Below are 21,460 nucleotides of genomic sequence, written 5' to 3'. Positions count from 1 at the left end.
GGAATCCTTTTCAAACTCCTCTTCTCCATGCCTTACACTTCAGGTTCATGGACGTGTCTGTCAGCCTGAGCTAGCAAAGGAACCTGATCATTCTTTGCTCGTATGGGGTCAGATTGGATAAAGGCTTAACCTCCTGTTAGGGCTTTTGGTCTCCTTAAAACCTCTGTGAACTTGCAATCTCCTGCTGCAGCACCAGGCACTGATGGGGATGAGAGCAGGGAGTTTTAATCTGTCAACTTTTATACCTGTGATAACCTCAAAGAGGCTATTACACAAAAACAGCTGTAGTTAAAGGGAAACAAATGGGGTTGTGTTTATTGAGAAGGAGGAAGATGCTCTTTAAACCTTGATGGATTCCTGGATTTCCAGGGGAAATCAGCAAGCAGGAGGATGCATTTGCACAGAAACAAAGTCAGCTCCTAATTAAAAGTAGCAAATAACAATTGCATGGCCCACATCCATATCACCTCCCTTCTCCTGAGCTCCATGATGCTTTGACCTCTTGGGGAAATTGAGGAGACTCAGAGTCTGGGTTTGACCGTACAAGACCGGTAAAACCATAATTCTCTCAAGAAATGAGGATCTGAACCATGAGCAGTGCATGAATAACACCCCTCTCACTGCATCACCTGGGAGGTGAGGAACAAAAAGGACCAGGCTTGAAAATTCAGCTCTGGGGATGCCTTGGGAAGGCTGAGCCAGAGCAGAGGCTGGACAGAGCTAAAGAATAAAGCAGGGATTTATTAAAACATCTCCTCCATGGATGCACCTTGGGCAGCACCAGAGCCCAGCCAGGGCTGCACCCAAGATGAACCAAAATGGCCCCAAAATGCACGGCCGGGCACGGGCTCTGTCCCTGGGATCAGTTCTGCTCCATTTGCACCTTGCAGTTCATTGTCCCATTCCAGCTTTAGCCCCTGCAGTCCCATCCTTGTTTTTCTCTCTCCAGCCCACGGTGTTTGTGCTCCTGGGCTGAGATTTGGATCATTTGTCCTTGGTGCCCAGCTGGAGCAGGAATTGTTTTGTCTCCCTGCTCTGTGCACAGAGCTCAGCATGCCCTGATGTGAAGCCCAGACCCACACACTAAAGCAGCACAGAATGTGAAAAATAGAAAAGCTAAACCTGAGGCATCACTGTAAATCCAAAACAAAGCAACCAAAGGGAATTCCGTGGTGTTCTTTTGATGATTTCCCTTTTTTCTTTGTCCCCCACAGTGGCCCTTGGTCGTAACCAGCCCCTGAAGAAGGAGAAGCCCAAATGGAAGAGCGATTACCCCATGACGGACGGGCAGCTCCGCAGTAAGAGGGATGAATTTTGGGACACAGCCCCGGCCTTTGAGGGCAGGAAGGAGATTTGGGATGCCCTCAAAGCTGCTGCCCACGCCTTTGAGAGCAACGACCACGAACTGGCACAAGCAATCATTGATGGTGCAAACATAACACTACCCCATGGTAGGTGCAGCTCACAGGATGTGGCCTCTCCAGAGGGGTTAAAATCATGATGGTTTTACCCCAAAGATCAGTGATGGAATGGTTTAAAATATCTGGGTTTCAGTGTGGATGTGCTCCTGTTCAGAGTTTCCAAGCAAAGTGGTGTTAATATGCAGAGGGACCAAGAAAATCTGCTTTTTGTGGTAGTTCCTGCAGTGGAATGGATGATGTGGTCCCAGGGAATACTCAGCTCGAGTCTGATCTTTGCAGGCAGCACTTGGGACTTTCTGTAATCTCTTGGAGCACCTGGATGCTCCAAGGCACCATTTTCATAACTTTTTCCCCAGCTTCTCTTTGTGAGGAAGTAGATTATTTTTCCCTCCTGATTTTATGAGTTTCTTTGGCACTTGAACTGTTGGGGTTTTTTTTAAACTTTTTCTTCTGAAGAGCCTGAAAAAAATCCCCAAAACTTTGGGGCTGGCAATCTGCTGTTAGATGCTGTGTGAGATAAAGTGCAAGCTCTTATTTTGGGTACTTTCCCCTTTGTTTTGTTATTCTGAATCCTGCTGGGTGGGATTTTTTTTTTTCCAAGAAATATTTCCCTTACTCCACAATTCTGAAATAAATCACTTCCCTATATTCCTAACAGAAATACACTGAGAGGGGGCTGGCAAGAAATTACTGATCAAGTCACCATTCGAATAAATGGAAATAATAACTCAGAAATTGCATTTTTGCAGACCTAAGGGAGTTGCTGCGTTGTTTTTAGTTGCTAAAATATCAATTGTAGGTGCCAGGAAAACTCAATTTATACATGGGGAAGGTGGAATAAAATCCAGGTTACCTCTCACTGTGGTGTGTCCCTTACATCTGCAGCCCTCAGAAATTGTCTTTAACGTGGGAAAGTTCCCCTCTGTGAGGGTCTGAGTCTGTTTGACCACACCAAAGCCTGGTAAAAACATAATTCTCTCAACAAATGAAAATTTGGAGGCAGGAGCAGCGAGGGGGATATTATTTCTGCCATGAATTTGATGAGCCCCCACGAGTGAGCTGTTTTGGCAGCGTTGGGTCGTTCATTCAGCAGCACTTCAGGGGCAAAACACTCAATTTATGGCATCAAACCCTGCAGAGAAGGTGCTTGGCACGCTGGGGCTGTGCTGCCTCCTGTTAGAGTGGCATAACAGCTGGTGGCTGGGAGGGAGGAGGTGGAGAAATCCCAAGCTGAAGCAGTTCCATCCTGCCTGCGAGGCTCAGTCTGGCTCTGGGGGCACAGGGCAGTCCCTGGGGTGGCTCAGGAAAACAGAGGATGTCTCATGGGCAGGTACAAGGCTCCCAGATTTGGGAAGAAAAAATGGATGTGAGCTCTTAAATCTGTTTTTCCAGCAGTTTGCTTCGAGTCCTGCCTGCTGCTGGCAGGTTATAATCTGCTTTTTAAGGCCCACATGCAGAATATTCAGAGTATCTGAGAAATAACTCAGAAATCAAAGCTGTACCAGGGGCTCTGCTGCCCAAGGCAGGCCTGGCTTGAGGCTGAATTCCAAACACAGAGAATATTTACAATTTTTATCCAGGATGTGGAGCTTACTGGGGATTTTTCTACCCACAGAATTGCATTATTTATTTTTATTCAGCTTTCTGACACGTTTGGGCATCGGCTGTTGGCAAAGTTCTCCCTTCAGTGTGACCTCCCCAGTCCAGAGAAAGCTGCTGCTCCTAGAAATCCAAATATTCCCTGGTCAGTGCCATGGGTGAGGAGATGATGGAGCAAATCCTCTCATTGTTTTGGGCAAAACTGGGGAACAGGGGGAATGGCTGTGGGGAAATCCAGCTGTGGTGTCTGCAGCAGGATCCTGGGATCTCGTGGAGCTTCCCTCAGATTCCCCATGGAGCTGCTGGGCTCTGCCCGCATGGGCACCTCTGGCACTGCTGAAATTCATCTTTTAGCCCTTTGCCCTTTTTTTGGCTTTTTTTGGGTTTTTTTGGGAGGGGTTTGGGTTTTTTTTTTGGTTTTTTTTTTGTTATTTTTTGGTTGTTTTTTGGTTTTTTTTGTTTGTCTGTTTTTTGTTTTTGTTGTTTTTTTGTTTCCTTTTATTTTTTGGGGTTTTTTTAGGTTTTTTTTTGGTGTGTTTTTTTGTTTTGGTTTTTTGCTTGGTTGGTTTTTTAGTTGCATTTTTTTTTTCTTTGTTTGTTTGTTGGGTTTTGGGTTTTTTTGTTTGGTTTCTTTGTTGTTTTTGTTTTACTTTGTTCTGTTCAGTTTTGTTCTTTTTTTTTTTTTGGTTTTTGGGTTTTTTCTTCTGGATCTCTTTACCTGCCCACGCTCTGCCTTTTATAAAATAACTTGGATGAAAATTAAGCCTCAGGCTGGGCCAGGGCAGGCTCAGGGTGGGCACTGCAGGAATTTCCCCATGGAAAGGGGGCTCAGGCACTGGAACTGCCCAGGGAGGGTTGGATCCCCATCCCTGGAGATGCCCCTCTGTATTCCTGGTGGGAATCTTAAATATTTCCCCAAGAAAACCCAACATTTGTTAGATAAGTTCCTTTAAATCTATGACAAAAAATGAAAGATTTCTAAAAATTATTATTCTATATATATAATATATTATATATATTAATAATTTTTATAATATACATTAAATAATATATAATATAATAATCATATATAATAATATATAATATTAATATATATAATATATATGTATTTTTATCTATAAATAGATAATAATATATAATACTGTATAATAATAATTTTTGGATAATAAATAATATTAGATAATATTAATAATTATAAATAATAAAAATTAGATAATAATTTTATATAATTTAATTATATATATATATATATATATATATATATATATATATATATATATATATATAAAATATTATATATTATTATATTATAATTTCTTCTTCTGCAAAATGCTGCAATGCCAGGGGCTGTGGTGTTTCATTTATTATCTGTGTGTACAACAAGAGGCTTTTAAAAATAAAAACCCAGGGCAAGCCCCACATCCACATCTGCCTGTCCCTGGGTTCAGGCCAGGGGCTCCTGAGAAAATGAAACCTTGCAGAAAGGGGAGGAGGGAGAGGAGGAGGCTGGGCAGCGAGGAAGGGCTGAAAAATCCACATTTTGCACCCAGGGACTCGGCCTGAGCCGATGCTGCAAAAACAAAATTGCTTTTTTTTATGCCAGAATCCTACAGGATTCTGATCCTACAGGAAAGGGAGGGGAAAAAAATAATAAAAAAAATCTCTTGTGAGGCTGCTTTCAGGCAGATGTGTCACTCCTGTGCTGTGAGGAAGACTCTCCCAGTGTAATTTTTCTAATGGATGCCTTTCCTGGCTGCTGCTGTTAAAAATAGCGTGTAAGAAGTATTAAATAAATAAATAAGCTTGTGAGATGGGCTTAGCACTTCTCATCTATCTTGGGTGACTCTGTGGGATGGGTTTAAAAATAGAAATAACGCTATCACCAATTTATACTTCTTTTTTTCTCCTCCTCCTGTTTTAAGGTAGCGCATCCTCCATATTTTATTAATGAGTCCATTTCAGTTTCATGCAGAAGAGTTTTCCATGCTTCTCAGCTATCAAACAGGAAATCTTGGATTTAAAAAGTAGTAGTATTTTAAAATAATCTTAATGTTGGGCTGAACTTGTCCTGTAAGTCATTAATATTAATTGCAATCTGGCTGGGGTTAAGTGGAGGTTTTGAATTCCAGCCTGGACACTTCATGAGCTGCAGCAGAGTTCCCAGGATATTGGGGTTAAATATCTCAGAGATTGCATCTTTGCAGCCCTTGCATTGCTTTGCTTTATTGCTAAAATATAAATTGGAGATGGCAGAAAACCACAATTTATACAGGGGGAAGTTGTAATGAAATGCAGGTTACCTTTGATAGGGAATAAATACAGGTTACCTTTAATAGGTTAGAAAATAAAAGACATAAAATTTACCAAAATAATTTAAAAAAATACAATTAAAAATTTACAGAAAAATAAATACAATAAAATAAAATTTACTCTTAAAGCCACTCCACCATGAGCTTTGGGTTGGGCTGTTTTCAACCCTTCTTAGGCAGTCAGTTCCAGGATGGACTTTTCACCTCAGGATATTGGGGTTTAGCTCCTTCCATGCTGTTGGAGTGGTAAAAGGGTCTCTCTGCTGAGTTTTCAGCTTTCCTGGGCCTCCAGACACAGCTCCTCTGGCCCCAGCTGCCTTTTCCTGGCTCTTCATTTACTGAGATCCCCAAAAGTGGGATGGGAATATTTCCCTGAAATGCTGGGCAGAAATAAAGAACATCACTGAGATATCCCCACTCTGAATAGAAAATTTTCTTCTCCTTTGGGTGAAATCTGGATTAGAAAAGCCTAAAAAAAGTCCTAAATAACAACAAGGAAAGCCCTCAAAGCCAAGAGCAGCAGTGTGGGGAAGGCATGGGGGGTTTCCCACAAATTCCCAATTCCAGCAAAACTCTGCTAATTCAATCGCACACAATCCCAGAATTATTTAGGTTGGGAAAGGTTTCCAAGGTGCAATCCAGCTTGTGGCCAGCCCCACCCTGTCCCCTGCAGATCTCTCAATCCCAGATTGATCAATGCCACAGAATTATCAGGTGGGTCCAACATTGCCTCCAAGCAAAAAGCAGGAATGCAGAATTGCAGCTCTGGAGCTGCCTGATTTCCAGGAGGAACACACAGCTCTGGAATCTGCTCCCTGGACGCCTCCAGGGATGGGCACTCCACCAGCAGCTTTGGGGTTTGGGTGTTTTTAACATTTATCACTGGTACTCAATTTAAAAAGTTGCCCTCTGCTGTGTTGAAAACTCCCTTTTTATTTATGTTGATGAAAATCTCCATTTATTGAGCCCATTTATTTTATTTTATGTTGATGGCAAACTGAGCTGTCAGTGTGTGCTCACAGCCCAGCAAGCCGAGCATTAGGATTGAAAATTGCACAGCAATTCAGAAATACCTGCCACAAAATGCTATAAAGTGTAGGAGGCTTTTACCACTGACCATTCCATGGATGGCTCCTGTAAATTAAAGAGCTCCAAAAGTGGAACTCTGTCCTTCTGCAGAGCTTTTTGTGTGGTGGCAATATTAGAGTTACCTGCTGTACTGATGAATTTGTGATGGAGTGAATCTGTACAGTGAGTTTTGCTGTGGAACCTTTAGCATTTAAATTGAATCCCCTGTGAACTGCTGCCCTTAAAACCACCAGCTCTTTGTGGTTTTTCTTCCTCTTGTCCTTGAAAATTTCTGTATCCATTGCTGGGAGTTAAAGCTGCAGGAATTGCTTGCTTGTCTGAAGAGGCTTTTTAATTATCATTCAAAATCCTACTTTTGATGGATTGCATTCTCTCCACACATGTCAAACATTGCTGGACAATGTGTTTTTTCTGTGAGGATACCAAATACTCGCTCAGGTTTCTCTAATGCCCCTTTAAAATGATATTTTGGTGACTGTGGCTGTCTAATTTTAGATTCCAGCAGAGTTATGAAAGCTTTGGGAGGTCTGACTATCAAAGCCTGTCTGTCAGTGTGATCAGCAGTAGCACTGAGAGCAAAATGCAGCCCATGAAAGTTAAGCAAACTCTAAAATCTGTAGTGAATATCATAAAATTTACAGCTGAGCCTCCTGGTTTGTTGCTTTGGGGTTTTTGTTGGTTTTTTTTTGACTAAACTCTGCTCAGGAGACAGCAGTTATTAGTTCCAGGGAAGCTTTTTCTGGTTTGTTTTTACATCAGTTTAAAAAAAAAAACAACCCAAAAGGCAAGGGATTAAAACCCAAAATTGCTGCTGTCTTGTGAGGAAGCAGACAAGCTGCTGCTGGCACTGAGGCTGTGTGTGCATTAGGAGAGTGCTTTTATTTTGCTTTTTCCTCTACACATCCACGTCTATTTTTAAGGGTTCTTGACGTCAGGCCCCCTCTGTAGGCTGGGAGGCTGAAATGGGGAGTGAATGCACTGGGAATTTCATAAATCTTGAGTCCCTCCTGCCTCCCAGCACCCAGGCATCCTCTGGGGAGGGGCTGGGAGCTGCATCCCAATTTTGGGTGTTCCAGCCCCTGTCCCTGCCTGGTCAGCAGCACAGGGCAGGGCCAGGGGTGACAGAAATGGCTCTGCTGGCTCTGCTCCTGCTCCTCTGGGCTCCTGCTGAGCTGTGGGGGAGCCCAGATCACCCCAAAATCCAATACCCTGAGTGGGGTAGCCCAACTTACCCCAAAATCCATTTCCCGGAGTTGGGGAGCCCCAAAATCCATTTCTCAGATCACCCCAAAATCCAATTCCCAGCTCATCCCAAAATTCATTACCCAGAGCAGGGGATCCCAGCTCATCCAAATATTCAATTCCCAGCTCATCCCAAAGTCCAATTCCCAGAGCTGGGGAGCTCCTCCCCAAACCCCATTTTTTGGCGTGTGGGATCCCAGCTCCTCCCCAAATCCATTTCCCAGCTCCTCCCCAAATCCATTTCCTGGAGCAGCTCTGGCTGCTCACCAAGTGCCTCCTGCAGAGGAGCAATCCCCCAGATCTCTGCCTCTTTCAGTGCCCAGGCACAGGAGTTGCTTTTTCATCCAAAGGAGGGATCTCAGCTCCAGGCTGAGTGCCTGGATTTGGGATTTCCCTGCTCCAGCTTCCCTCAGCCTGCTCAGGCCACAGTGGCGGCTCATCCTCCTCTGCTGCCCCTTATTTTGGTGATTTTTGGCATTTTCTGTGTCCATCACAGCTGGAAAAATGGCTTTTTCCCCTTGGGAATGGCCATAGTTCTAGTCAAGGATGTGCTTTGTTGTTGTGTCTCCAAATTCCTCCTGACCTTGAGAAAGAATCACTTTGCTCACAACCTCCTGCAATGAAGATGCTGCTTTCCATCATTTCTGCAGTGATTAATATTTCTAAAATAGATCACAGCATCCTTTCTGAGGGATGCTTAATTCCCAATGTTTTCTTCAAGTGGAAGGAAAATGAATCAAACCCTCAGGATGTAAAGCAATTGTGGCTGGCTGGAATATTTATTTATATATCTAAGTGCAGGTTAGAAACTCTCAAGCCCTTCAAATAAAAACCCCACTTAGGGCTCCATCCTACACTTGTTTTCCTTAAATTTCCTTAAATATCTTTAACTTCTGCTCTTGTGTTTTGAAAGGTTTTTTGAGGAGCTTTGTCAACAGAATTCTTGGGCTCTTCTGAGTCTCTTCCCCTGCAGCCCTTTGCTCTCTATTTCCTGCCTTTGGTTTCAGTTTGTCTTTCTGCTGTGGGGAGGATGACTGAGCAACATTTTCAGAAATGCTCTTTTAGGTTGGTTTTTTTTTAACCATTAATGTGTGACCAGAAAATTGCAGTTAATTCCTTTAAGGGAAAAAAAAAATAAAAACCAAAACAAAAAAACCAGCAAACCAACAAACAAAAAAGAAAACCAACAAAAAAACCCCAGAAAAACCCACAAAAAACAAGCACAGAACCCAAAACCAAACAAACAAACAAACAAAACAAAACAAAAAAAAAAAAAAGAAACCCCAAGAAACCCCAAAATCCAGATTTGTGCCAAAAGAACTTCTCAAATTCCTCATGGTGGAAGCTGCTGGTTGTTCTGGGTGTTGCAGGAGTGTCTGCTTCAGGTGAATAACAGTCCTGTGCTATCTGATGGTGGTCAGGACGTGATGCCTGCTTTATTAAATATTCCCCAATAGCATTCAGGACATGCTGCTTTATTAAATATTCCCCAGGAGTGGACATTTCCTCCGTGATTGGCTGCTTCCAGTGGAGGGGCTGAGGATCAGCTTCACCTGCCTTGCTGTCTGCTTGGGGAATGAGAAAAAGAAAGATGAACTGTTTAAAATGGGAGTGGGAAATGAGGTTTAAAATGGGTTTTCCCCCTGAAGATTCCAGTGAGAGCTGTGGTGGTCTCCAGGGGTGGCTCTGCTGGCTTTGGAGTTGTGGTTTGCAGTGGGTTTGGTGTTCCTGGAGGGATTGGTGCCCTCAGTTCGGTAAATGGGGGGCTCAGCCTGACCTAAGGGTATTTTATTTTGATATTTTAGTAATTTATTTTGATATTTTAGTTGCTAGAATATCAACTGTACGTGCCAGGAAAACTCAATTTATACATGGGGAAGGTGGAATAAAATCCAGGTTACCTCTCACTGTGGTGTGTCCCTCACATCAGGCTGCAGCCCTCAAAAATTGTCTTTAATGTGGGAAGGTTCCTCTCTGTGAGGGTCTGAGTCTGTTTGACCACACCAAAGCCTGGTAAAAACATAATTCTCTCAACAAATGGAAATTTGGAGGCAGGAGCAGCGAGGGGGATATTATTTCTGCCATGAATTTGATGAGCCCCCATGAATGAACTGTTTTGGCAGCGTTGGGTTGTTCATTCAGCACAGGTGAGCAGCACTTCAGGGCAAAACACCCAATTTATGGCATCAAACCCTGCAAAGAAGGTGCTTGGCACGTTGCTAAAATATCAATTGCCTGGGTGTCCCACCTGCTTCTGGCTCGTCCCACTCCTCCTCCATCACCTCCGCTTGATTGTGGCCAAAACTTTTGGCATCTTCTGCTGGTTTGGCTTCAGGAATTTAAATAATTATAATAGGATGGTGACTTTTCTCCAAAACCAAGGCAGAAGTGGGTGAGCCCCAGAAAGTTTCTCCCTTTAATCTTTTAGGCGCAGGTAATGGTGAGGAAATCGTGCCCGAGGTGTCACAGAGAACATGGGCTGCACTCATGAGGTATTTCAGTATTTTTAAATATTCCACAACCTCCTCCAACAAATACTCGGGCTGATAACTTGGAGTCACTCAGAGTGTGTTACAGATAGCTTGACCTCTGGAAAAATCCGAATTTCAAAGGATTTTATGCACCTAGAGCTGGGAGCTGCTTTTTGCTGACTGTTAGCATGGAGAAAAATCTTTCCTTTTTTGCTGAGCCCAGCCCAGAACAAGCAATGCTTGGTTTGTTGCTTTTTTTGCAAAGAAAACCTGCAGCAGAATGAACTCTGTGTTTCCACCTGTGTTTTGACTCCTTGAAACTGCACAGGAACAATGAAACCTCCGAGCTGCTTTTAATAATTCCTGAGTGATCAAGGAAGGTTTTTATAGAAGGTCACAGGTACAGCAAGGCCTTGGATTTTTAACCTTTTTTGGGCTCTCACCATCTGTGCAGCCTCTGCTCAGGGCACATTCAGGGCATGAGGCAGCACCAACATTCAGTCTTCCACCTTTGTGCTTAATCAATCATTTTTCCTCTTTTTTTAATTTTAAATAAGGGCCACTTATTTTATTTTATTTTATTTGATATCTTATTATTTATTTATTTTATTTTTATTTTATTTTTTAATTTTTATTTTATTTTATTTTATTTTTAAATTTTTATTTTATTTTAATTTTTATGTATTTTATTTTATTTTAAATTTTGTTTATTTATTTTAATTTTTTTATTTTCTAATTTTTGTTTTATTTTAATTTTATGTATTTTATTTTATTTTAAATTTTGTTTATTTATTTTATTTTTATTTTATTTTTTAAATTTTTATTTTATTTTAATTTTTATGTATTTTATTTTAATTTATTTTAAATTTTATTTTAATTTTATTTTAATTTTATTTTAATTTTATTTTATTTATTTTATTATTTTATTTTATATGTTATTTTATGTTATGTTATTTTTAATTTTATTCTTTATTTATTTTCATTTTCTTTTCATTTTATTTTTATTTTTTTAATTTAAATTTATTTTTTATTTAAATTTATTTTATTTTACCGTAATTTAATTTAATTTTATTTTTTATTTATTTGAATTTATTTTAAAGAAGGGCTCCTGCTCTGAAAGAGCAGCACCGTGGAGGTGAGGAGCAAATAAAGAACACTCAGATCTTCTGTAACCTCCTTTAATCCCCTCCACCCCCACAGCCTGAGCCAGCCTTGTGCTGCAGTTTTATTTTCGGATGTGGGCACTGCTGTGGGATCCTGTCAGGCTGCTTGACCTCCCTGGAGCCTTGCACATTTTTGCTGGTGATCCTTGGAGACTGAGCATGCAAATGAGCGAGTGCCAGGCTCAGGGCAGGTCCTGGAAGGGCAGCAGGTCCTGGAAGGGCAGCAGGGGCTGCAGGGAGGTGGGAGCAGGAGGAGCAAAGGTGCAGAGCAAACCTTGGTCTTTGTCTGGGTCATTCTGGGCTCGTGCTGCCTTCAGAGGCTGGGCAGTGTTAGAGGAATAAAGGATTATTTAATTATTTAACCCTTATTAAAAGGATTCACCTCATGGCTCCATCCTACGGTTGTTTTCCTTAAATATCTTTAACTTCTGCTCTTGTGTTTTGAAAGGTTTTTTGAGGAGCTTTGTCAACAGAATTCTTGGGCTCTTCTGAGTCTCTTCCCCTGCCGCCCTTTGCTCTCTATTTCCTGCCTTTGGTTTCAGTTTGTCTTTCTGCTGTGGGGAGGATGACTGAGCAGCACTTTTCAGAAATGCCTCTGTCCTGCCTTCAGAGGCTGCCTGGAGCAGAGGCTGGGCAGAGTTACAGCAATAAATTGGTTTTTATTAAAAGCCCTTCACAGGACACACCTTGGGCAGTGCCAGAGCCCGGCCGTGGCTCCACCCCAGATGGATCCTGGCCACGAGTTCTCACACTTTGATAAGTTTGGGTCCATTTCCATGCTGGCTTCATTGTCCAATTCCAGCTCCAGGTGATGCAGTCCCACCCTCCCAGGTTGCTCCCCTCCATTCCCTGTTGTTTGCACTTTTGGGCTGAAGCTGCAGCGGTGTCCTTGGTCCTGGGGCTGGAAAAGGATTGTTCTGTGGGACTGAGCTGTGAGGAGAACCTGCTGACACCTGATATGGAGTGCAGAGTCACACACTAATGCAGTGCAGAGGCTGGGAAATAGGAAAGCTCAAACTGAAGGCATCGCTTGCCTTCTCTCCCTGTTGCACCCAGCTGAGGGAGTTGTTCCGTTTGAGGACTTTTCCACCTCTGGGAGGCCACCCCACGCTCCATCGGAGCCAACGTTGGTTGGGTGTTCAATCTGAGAGGTTGTCACTGCTGCTGCTTTACCTGGAGCTTTAACAAGAGCTGTATCAGCCCTAATTTCCCTCCAGATCCATTTGGAGCTCAGATTAAACTCTCTGAAATCTCATTTTGGGCAGGGGATTGTTTGGAGGCTGAACTCCCTGCCAGGAGTGCACAGGAGGTGGAGCAGCTCGAGTGCTGTGCTCAGCAGTTGCTGATTGAACATCCCAACAAGTCACGGTCAGTCTGTGCCTCCTCTCTCTCTGCAATTCCCTGGAATGAGGTTGGAGCTGGGGAAATTTGGTCTCTGCTCCAGGGAACAGGGACAGGATGAGAGGGAACGGCCTCAGGCTGGGCCAGGGCAGGCTCAGGGTGGACACAGCAGGAATTTCCCCATGGAAAGGGGGCTCAGGGCAGGCTCAGGGTGGGCACTGCAGGAATTTCCCCATGGAAAGGGGGCTCAGGGCAGGCTCAGGGTGGGCACCAGCAGGAATTTCCCCATGGAAAGGGGGCTCAGGGCAGGCTCAGGGTGGACACCAGCAGGAATTTCCCCATGGAAAGGGGGGTCAGGGCAGGCTCAGGGTGGGCACAGCAGGAATTTCCCCATGGAAAGGGGGCTCAGGCACTGGAACTGCCCAGGGAGGTTTGGATCCTCGTCCCTGGAGTGCCCAAGGAATTCCTGGTTGTGGCACTTTGTGCACTTCCAGGGACAGAATCTGTCAGTGTCAGTGGTTGGCAAGAAAAAGGAAATTTCTGCCACGTGTATAATGTGAGCCTCCCCTTTGGTTTCCATTTGAACCATGCCAGTTCTGGGATTTGGGATGCTGAGTGCCAGCTGTTCACTCTGGATTTACAGGAACAGCAGACTGAAAAAATCAATGGTAACCAAGGCAGTGACAACTTGTGTAAATCTGAGTTCAGCCTCGCCCTGAGCAGGTGACCTGGGGACTTTAAACACTGCCAGGGCAGCTGTGCTTGCAGGGATGCAGTGCAGCCTCAGCTGGTGAGGATATCCTGCTTTATTCTTCTCCTCCAAAACCCTCCAGCCCCTTGAAGAAGCTGGATAATGCAGAACAGCAAATGTAAATGAAGAGGGTACACAGAGAAGCTCTTTTACCGACCATTTTATTTTTAAATTTTTATCTAAGAAGCCTGTCTAGACAGGCATTTATTTTCATGACATGCAAAGCAGAGTAGTAGATGAATACTTCATTAGTAAAATGACTTGTCATCTTTGAACCCTGATGGAATATCTCTTGGAAGCTGTTCCTTCCATGCAATGTTAGATCCAAGTTTTACAGGGATATGGAAGTAGCAGTACATATGGTGTTGTTAACATGACAACTACTGAGCATTAGTGCATAATTACTTTATTTATCAAAGCCACTGATGGAAAGCCAGTGAAGTGCACAGCCTGGAGGAATGTGAGCTCTGGTGGAGCTGTTTTAGGGAAGGATGAGGTGGTTTGTGGAAGTTTGTTACACTGCTGGGAGATTTGGAGCTTTCTGGTGTAGGTCCCTTCTTCCCTGGTCTCCATCAGGTGAGTGAGGTGGGGTGACAGATCCCAGCTCCTCTGCAGAGGAATTCCTCCTCTAAGAGGAATTTTGGGGGATTTGGTTCCCTGAGCACCCCTTTCCCCCATGTCCCGTCCCTGTCCCTCTGCTCTCCCCTCTCCAGCACATCAGGCACCACGAGGGAGGCACAGCTGGGGCTAAAACCTGAACAAAAGTGCCTCATTTAGCTAGGGCAGAAATTCCTCTGCTTCAGAAGACTGTGTTAATTATCTTTCACCTTCAGCCTAGTTAATTAGTGCTAATGAGTGAAGTGATGCTGGTGCTGTGCTGTGATAAAGGGAGAGGATCAGCAAGCCCAGTGATGCACATGGCACACGTGCAGCAGGCTTTGCCCAAAATTTGGGTTTGTGGGGACCTTAAAGCTCATCCACTGCCATCCCCTGCCATAGCAGGGACACCTTCACTGTCCTGGCTTTTTCCAGCCTGGCCCTGGACACTTCCAGGGATGGGGCAGCCACAATTTCTCAGGACAAGCTGTTCAGTGAGGAGCCTGCCCTGTGTTCAGGTGAGCTGTGCTTAGTTTGGGGCAGGAGGGCTTGGATACACCTGAGGGATCTTTGGTTGCATTCTCCAACTGGGATTTGCTCTTTAAAAGTGTTATTTTGGTATTACAGCATGAGGAAAAACTTCTTTCTGTGGAGAGTGGCAGAGCCCTGGAGCAGCTGCCCAGGGAGGCTGTGGAATTCCCTCTGGGGACATCCCAGACCCACCTGGATGTGTCCCTGCGTCACCTGGGAAGGGTTGGACTGAAGGTGATCTCCAGAGATCCCTTCTAACCCCAACCATTGTGTGACTGCAGGAAGAGCAGCTGGGCAGGATCCTCGAGGTTGGGAAGGGTGTCAGAGTCTCTTGACCTCCCCCTCTTTCCAGTTTCAATCCCTGTGTGTCACAAGTGGGGATGAGCTGCTCCTGCTCCCCAAGCAGCTCCTGGAGCCCTGGCATCTCCTGCTGCCTCCTGGAGTTCTCCAGCATGGAATGGAGCCAGACCAATAATGTTCCCATAATGGAAGAGCTGTTTGTCAGTGGGTTTGAAATGAGAATTATTAAATGCTTAACACTCATTATGTGCAAAGCCATTCCTTGAGGAGCTGCAGTGCCGGAGGCAGGGTGGGGATGAGAGCAGAGCAGTCAGGATCCAAACTCAGGATCCAAACTGCACCTTTGTCCAGGAGCTTTCTGCCAGTTCAGATCTGCAGAACCCTTGGAAACTGAGTGTGGAAGGAGCACAGGAGGGGCTTTGTGTGGGTGGTTTATTGTCAAGTGTTTCCCCCACACCATTAATTCTTTATTGTCCTCTCTACACCGTGCAAGGCGCTGACTTGCGCGAGCATTCCCACAAATTTCCCTCTGGGAAAGGGGAAAGCCACTCTGGTAACAGCAGCCTCGGACACTTCCAGGGATGAACTGAGCAGTTTCTGTTGGGATTAAGTCAGGAAGAGCTTTTTGGTGTGAATTCCTCCCAGTCTGGGCTGCCTGCAGGTGAGTGGAGCGCAGCGCTGTGTGTGTGTGCTCCTGTCCCAGCCCTGCTCCCCCTCTGCAGGAGCCACCCTCCACCTCTCCCACGTGCTCCTGATGTCAGCACAGGGATTTTTTTCCTTATAAAAATCTTGTATTTCCCAGCTCAGACCTAGCATCAGCAGCTAATAAAGATGAAGAGAGAATTCAGCTTTTCTGCCTCATCACTGCTCTCCAGGAGCTGCTCTGCTGTAAGACCCAGAGACTTCTTTGTTTTCCTTCTGAATTTCAGGCATCAGTGATTTATATTGGGTCCAAATCAATACTCCACAGGTGAGAGCTCTGCTTTCCCCAATTTATTCAGCAATCCAGGCTCAGCTTGGCTTTGGAATGGAGATTTTCAGTCAGAAAAGCAACTGAACCAGCTGTTCCTTGGGCAAATGTGTTATACACAGACAGTCTCCTTAAATTAGCTGAGTCTCACTGCACTGCTACATTTTGGGTTGTGTTGTCTTAATTTCTCTTCCTGCAGCAAATCTGGTTGAGAGAAGGGGGAAAATAAAATGGAAATCTGCTTAGTTCTTAAGTTTTGGGTGTTTCTGAGCAATGCTCCTCAAAACTGGTCTAAAACTTGAAGGCATTTTATGAACAGAAAACAAGAATTTTCCTGAAGAGAATGGTGTGCAGCTTAAGGAAATGCCAAAATACCATTTCAAGTGCATTAAAACTTTTCATGTTTTCAGGTGAGTGTGACCATATTTTCTTCCTGCAAAAGTTGCCCTTCCTGTCCTTGAGAGCTCTTAAATTGTTGGTCCTGCAGGAGGATGAGTCCAGACTCTGAACTGCCTAGGGCTGGAAGCAGTGCTTTAACCAGTCCTTTTTTCCTTCCAAATCCAGTGAAATATCCTCATAATCTTCATAAAACAAAGTTTTTGTGGCTGGCAAAGCAATTAATTTCAAAATGTTCCCGTTCCCTCGTGCTTGATGATCACATCTGCTTATTTTTCCCTCTGAAATTCTCAAGCTGTCTCCTACCTGGATAACAACCAACAAGAAGCTCTGCCTTGTAGCTCCTTCCAGAATCCCTCACTCTCCAAGCCCCTGTTAGCTCTGAAATATTAAAATAATCCCATCTGCTGTTGTTTTTTGCATTGTCTGCCACCCTTCCTTCCTTCCTGCTGCCTTCCTCCCAGAACCTGCCCCTTCCAGAGGTTTCTTGGGATGATGCAGCAGTGAAAACTCCAATCCTTGAGGCTTTGGCATCTGAGCCTCTGTGCTTTGGGGAAGGGAAGGGAAACGAGGCTCATTTGGGATTTGGGATGGTTGTTCCCTGCAGCTCTGAGCATCTCTGTGCTGCCTTTTCCTCCTGTGCTGGAAGGACCCTGCTGCCTAAGGGACAGAAAAACCTGACAAATATTTCTTTCTCTCTTGTTTTCCACTCTCTCATTAAAACTTTATAGTCTTTCAGTGCTCCTTCCAGCTAAATGTAGTCCAAGCTGCTGTATCCTGCAGGAAGGATCAGAAATTTGATTTTCAGTTAGAAAAGCAATGTTGTGTTGAGATGTTTGATTTTTTTTTTTTGTGTGTGTGTGATTTTCAGTTAGAACAGCAATGTTAGGAAGTGTTCTCTAGTTGGGATATTTGATTTTCTGTGATTTTCAGTTAGAACAGCAATGTTAGGAAGTGTTCTCTAGTTGGGATATTTGATTTTTTTGGTGATTTTCAGTTCGAACAGCAATGTTAGGAAGTGTTCTCTAGTTGGGATATTTGATTTTTTTGGTGATTTTCAGTTAGAACAGCAATGTTAGGAAGTGTTCTCTAGTTGGGATATTTGATTTTCTGTGATTTTCAGTTAGAACAGCAATGTTAGGAAGTGTTCTCTGGTTGGGATATTTGATTTTTTTGGTGATTTTCAGTTAGAACAGCAATGTTGGGATGTTTGGGGACTTGGGACAGGGGACATTTCCACCAGGATGAATGGAAGACTGGGATTACTGGTGAGGTTCAATGACCTGTTCCACATTAAGAGTTTGGTAGAAACCATTTCTCAGCCTGGGATGGGACTGTGGGGTTTTATTGGCAAGAGCTTTCCTCTGCTCTGTCTCTTCCAATTTATTTATTTTTATAGCTGCAGACCTCCAAGTTAGCTGCTGTTTGAGAGGATTTGTTTTAATATTGCTTATCTGATGATGATGAAGGAATCCAGTGTTTATAGCATCAGCTTTGACCTCCATGTTAGTTCAGCTGGGCAGCCAGATAAATGATGAAGGAATTCCTCAGCAAGCTCCCCCTGTTATTTAAAATTAACTCTTTGAGGAGCTCTTCTAAAGCTGATGCATTCTTTTAAAAAGAAATGGCTTTTGAGGAAATTTTAGCTTCTTTATCTACACTGAAAGGCTGTTGAGGTTTGGATTTTGGCTTGGTTTTAGCAGCAAATTTGTTTCTATGTCTGGAATTTAGTCCTGTGACATTTAGCAAATAGATGAGGAGTGAAATGAGCATTGTAAAACAAAACTGAAGTGTGGGAACTCTGGGATTGGGTCTGTAAAGGGCAAAGAATCATAAAAGGGTTTGGGTCCAGCACAGCTTTGATAAAAGTTGGTTTGCTCTGAAATTCATTAATGGTAAAACACTGTCATGAGTTGATGTAATTAGATCATTTTATTTCCTTTTGTTTTGTTCTCTGATAAATCTCAGATGCCTGTACAAACAGAAAGCCTAAACCATTGATCTTTTGAATGATTTCCTCTGTGTGTTTTTGCAAACACAAATTATCCTTTAAAAAAGAGGATTTCTATCCAAAAGACTTCCAGAAGAAGAAGTTGCTGTTACACTGGGCTGGGTGACACCACATATCCCTGAGTTATAATTTTATATTGTGGTCATTTTGCTGATCAAACAGCAAAGTTTAAGAGAACTCAGTGTCAGCAGGGAAAAAGAAAACTCCAAATAAAACCCCCTTAGTTTCTACCAAGGAGCTCTTGGCTGTTGTGTGCAGAACAGAGTCAAAGAGGTTTTTAATATTCTGTAGCTCAAGGACTTGGCTCCTCTTCAAGCATTCCCAGCTCCACAAGGATGGGGAACTTGGCAAGTGACTGTGCCCCTCTAGGGGCAGAAATGTGGGAATTGCTTCTGCAGGTAAATTCAGAGCAGGGCAGAGGGGCTTTAACCACAGTGAGAGAGGATTCCTTCTTTTGGGATGCAGCTTCCTCGGTGTCCCAGGCTCTGCTTTCAGCCTTCTCTGCCTTGAGTTGTTAAAACAGCGCTGAAAATGCGCTGCTGCTTTTCTAGGGCAGCACTTGAAATCTATTTTAGAAAGTAAAAATCTTTATTTTATAAAGTTACACTGGGAAAAACTCAGCCTGCATTTGATACTTCAGCATGTGGTAGAATTCCTGAGCACCCAGGTGATCCCAAGGGAGTTTAGGGAAATAAAAATCCCTCCTGGCACTCCAGGGTTTGAATGTGGGCTCAGAGATGCTGTGGAAATCCAAAATCCGTGCTGGGTGTTGTTCTGTGGTGGTGATGGAGCCACAGGCTTGGGTGGCCGTGTTTGTTTGTCCTGGCAGTGCTCACTAAAACACCAGGCCTGCAAGAACCATTCCAGCAATTTGGGGATGTTTGAGAAGTTACAAAATCCTCCCTTCACAGAGCCCTCCTGCATTTTCACAGCTCAGGCTCAGCCTGGTGGGATTGCTCCAAGGGGCATTTTTGTGTGCTGAGCCTTGGCCATGCTGCTGCTGACATGAGACATGGGAGCACATCCTCATCCCTCCTGCCTGCCTGGGGACTTTATCCTGGTTTAGCTGGGATTTTTGGCTTTTAGGGAGGTGCTTTTATCTCAACCCCGAGTTTCAAACAAGGTGGGGCATTGATGATTTTTGTCTTTATGCAGACAAGGTGGGCATTGATGGTTTTTGTCTTTATGCAACCAAAGTGGGGCATTGATGATTTTTGTCTGGTCCTTTAAAGCCTGAATTCCAACCTCACCTCTTGTGTGGTCGAAGAGCAGGGTCAAACTTCCCAGAGTGACCACTGCAGTGTGAAATGTGCCAGCAATTCCCAGAGTGACCCCTGCAGTGTGAAATGTGCAGTGTGGAATTCCCACTCATTCCTAGAGTGACAGAGTGACCCCTGCAGTGTGAAATGTGTGCCAGCAATTCCCACTCATTCCCAGAGTGACCACTGCAGTGTGAAACGTGCCAGCGATTCCCAGAGTGACCACTGCAGTGTGACATGTGCAATGTGGAATTCCCACTCATTCCCAGAGTGACCACTGCAGTGTGGAATTCCCACTGATTCCCAGAGTGGCAGAGTGACCCCTGCAGTGTGACAGTGCCAGCAATTCCCAGAGTGACCCCTGCAGTGTGAAATGTGTGCCAGCAATTCCCACTCATTCCCAGAGTGACCCCTGCAGTGTGACAGTGCCAGCAGTTCCCAGAGTGACCCCTGCAGTGTGACAGTGCCAGCGATTCCCCCTCACTTTCCCCTTTTCTCTCCTCAAGGTGCTCTTACCGAGTGTTACGATGAACTGGGCAACCGCTACCAGCTCCCTGTCTACTGCCTGGCCCCACCCATCAACATGATCGAGGAGAAGGGTGACCTGGAGACTCTGGACATCCCTGAGCCCCCTCCCAACTCCGGGCACGAGTGCCAGCTGCGCCTGCGCCTGTCCACGGGCAAGGACCTGCGGCTGCTGGTGCGCAGCATGGACACCGTGTACCACATGAAGCGGCGGCTGCACGCCGTGGAGGGAGTGGAGCCGGGCAGCCAGCGCTGGTTCTTCTCTGGGAGACCCCTGGCAGACAAAATGAAACTGGAGGAGCTGAAAATCCCAAAGGATTACGTGGTGCAAGTCATCGTGAGCCAGCCCTTAGCGAATCCCACCCCGGTGGAGAACTGAGCGCTGCTCTCGTTTGGTTCTTCTCTGCTGCGTCTCTGCTCTGGGGTTTGGTTTTGCTGCCCTCTCTTCTTTTTTGGGGTTGTCCTGCTCGTGGATGGGTTGAAAGGAATGACCAGCAAAAAAAAAAAAAAAAAAATTCCATCTGTGATGGAGATCTGCAAAAATGTACAAATGTGACCTGGCCTCTGGGGTTTGCCCCATCTCGTATTGAACACGACAGCAACAGGGCAGGGCAAAGGAAGGGAAGGGAGAAGAGGGAGGGAAGAGATTGTTCTTCATTCATGCAGATATGTCATGGTCCTGGAACTGTCAGTGGTGTCCTGATCCATGAGGCTGGAGCAACAGAGAGCACTTTTATTTAAAAACCCAACTTCAGACGGAATCGATGTTTCCAGTTCGTATCAGCAGCACACACAGTTCCTGCAGGAAGGAGCCCGGTGCTCACAGGGATCCCTCGGGTGTGCCCGGGCTCTGGTGAGGCACAGCCAGGCCTGGGCAGTGCAGCTGGGCTGGGCTGTGCTCTCTGGCAGCTCCTGGTGATGCTCAGACCCAGCATTTGTACATTCCAAGGTGGCGGTGCAGCCCCGTGCAGCCGCTGCCCCAGGCAATAACAGCCCTGTCTGCTCTGTACTGTAATAATTCACTGCTCCAGCGCTGGCTCAGCCTCAGCTCCTGCCTCGTGGGCACCTGAGTCTGTGCCTGCTGAACTCCTCCTGTCCCTCAGACCCCAGAGGCTGTGCTGGGTGAGTGCTGCTCTGTGATCCACACCTGCGCCAGGTGTGGCTGCAGTTCCTGCCGGGTGGGCTGGGGTGCAGCTCCCCTCGGAGATGCTGAGGAACAGCAGCACTCAGCTGGCAGCCTCTGGGGTGTCCCTGGGAGCCAGCCCCTCCAGGACAGCCTGGTGGCCTCGGCAGCACAGGGCTGTGTCCCCAGAATGTACCTGGGGCCCTGCAGAATGTACCGGGGGCCCTGCAGCAGGTGACGAATCCTCCTGTAGCCTCAGAGACCACATTGGGCTCGGGGGCTGCACTTTGTTCCTCCACTGGAGCTGCTCTGCACCCCTGCCTTTGCTGGAGATCAAGGCCCTGCTCTTTTAATCATCATTT

At 45.1% G+C, this 21,460-nt stretch overlaps 1 protein-coding gene across 1 annotated transcript in view; it reads left to right on the top strand.

The window, feature by feature from the left end:
* UBTD2 (ubiquitin domain containing 2) overlaps positions 1 to 20,449 on the top strand; it is a 43,588-nt gene extending 23,139 nt beyond the window's left edge. The window contains exons 2-3 of the mRNA XM_036391912.2: positions 1,215 to 1,451; positions 19,957 to 20,449. Coding sequence (XP_036247805.1) covers positions 1,215 to 1,451; positions 19,957 to 20,354 — 635 coding nt within the window. The 3' untranslated portion in view covers positions 20,355 to 20,449. The remainder of the gene's footprint in view (positions 1 to 1,214; positions 1,452 to 19,956) is intronic.
* Positions 20,450 to 21,460: the final 1,011 nt, after the last annotated feature.

The sequence above is a fragment of the Molothrus ater genome, chromosome 15 (genome assembly GCF_012460135.2).
Source record: "Molothrus ater isolate BHLD 08-10-18 breed brown headed cowbird chromosome 15, BPBGC_Mater_1.1, whole genome shotgun sequence".
Taxonomy (NCBI): domain Eukaryota; kingdom Metazoa; phylum Chordata; class Aves; order Passeriformes; family Icteridae; genus Molothrus; species Molothrus ater.
Note: the sequence above shows the minus strand (reverse complement) of the source record. Positions and strands in the feature narration are given on the sequence as shown.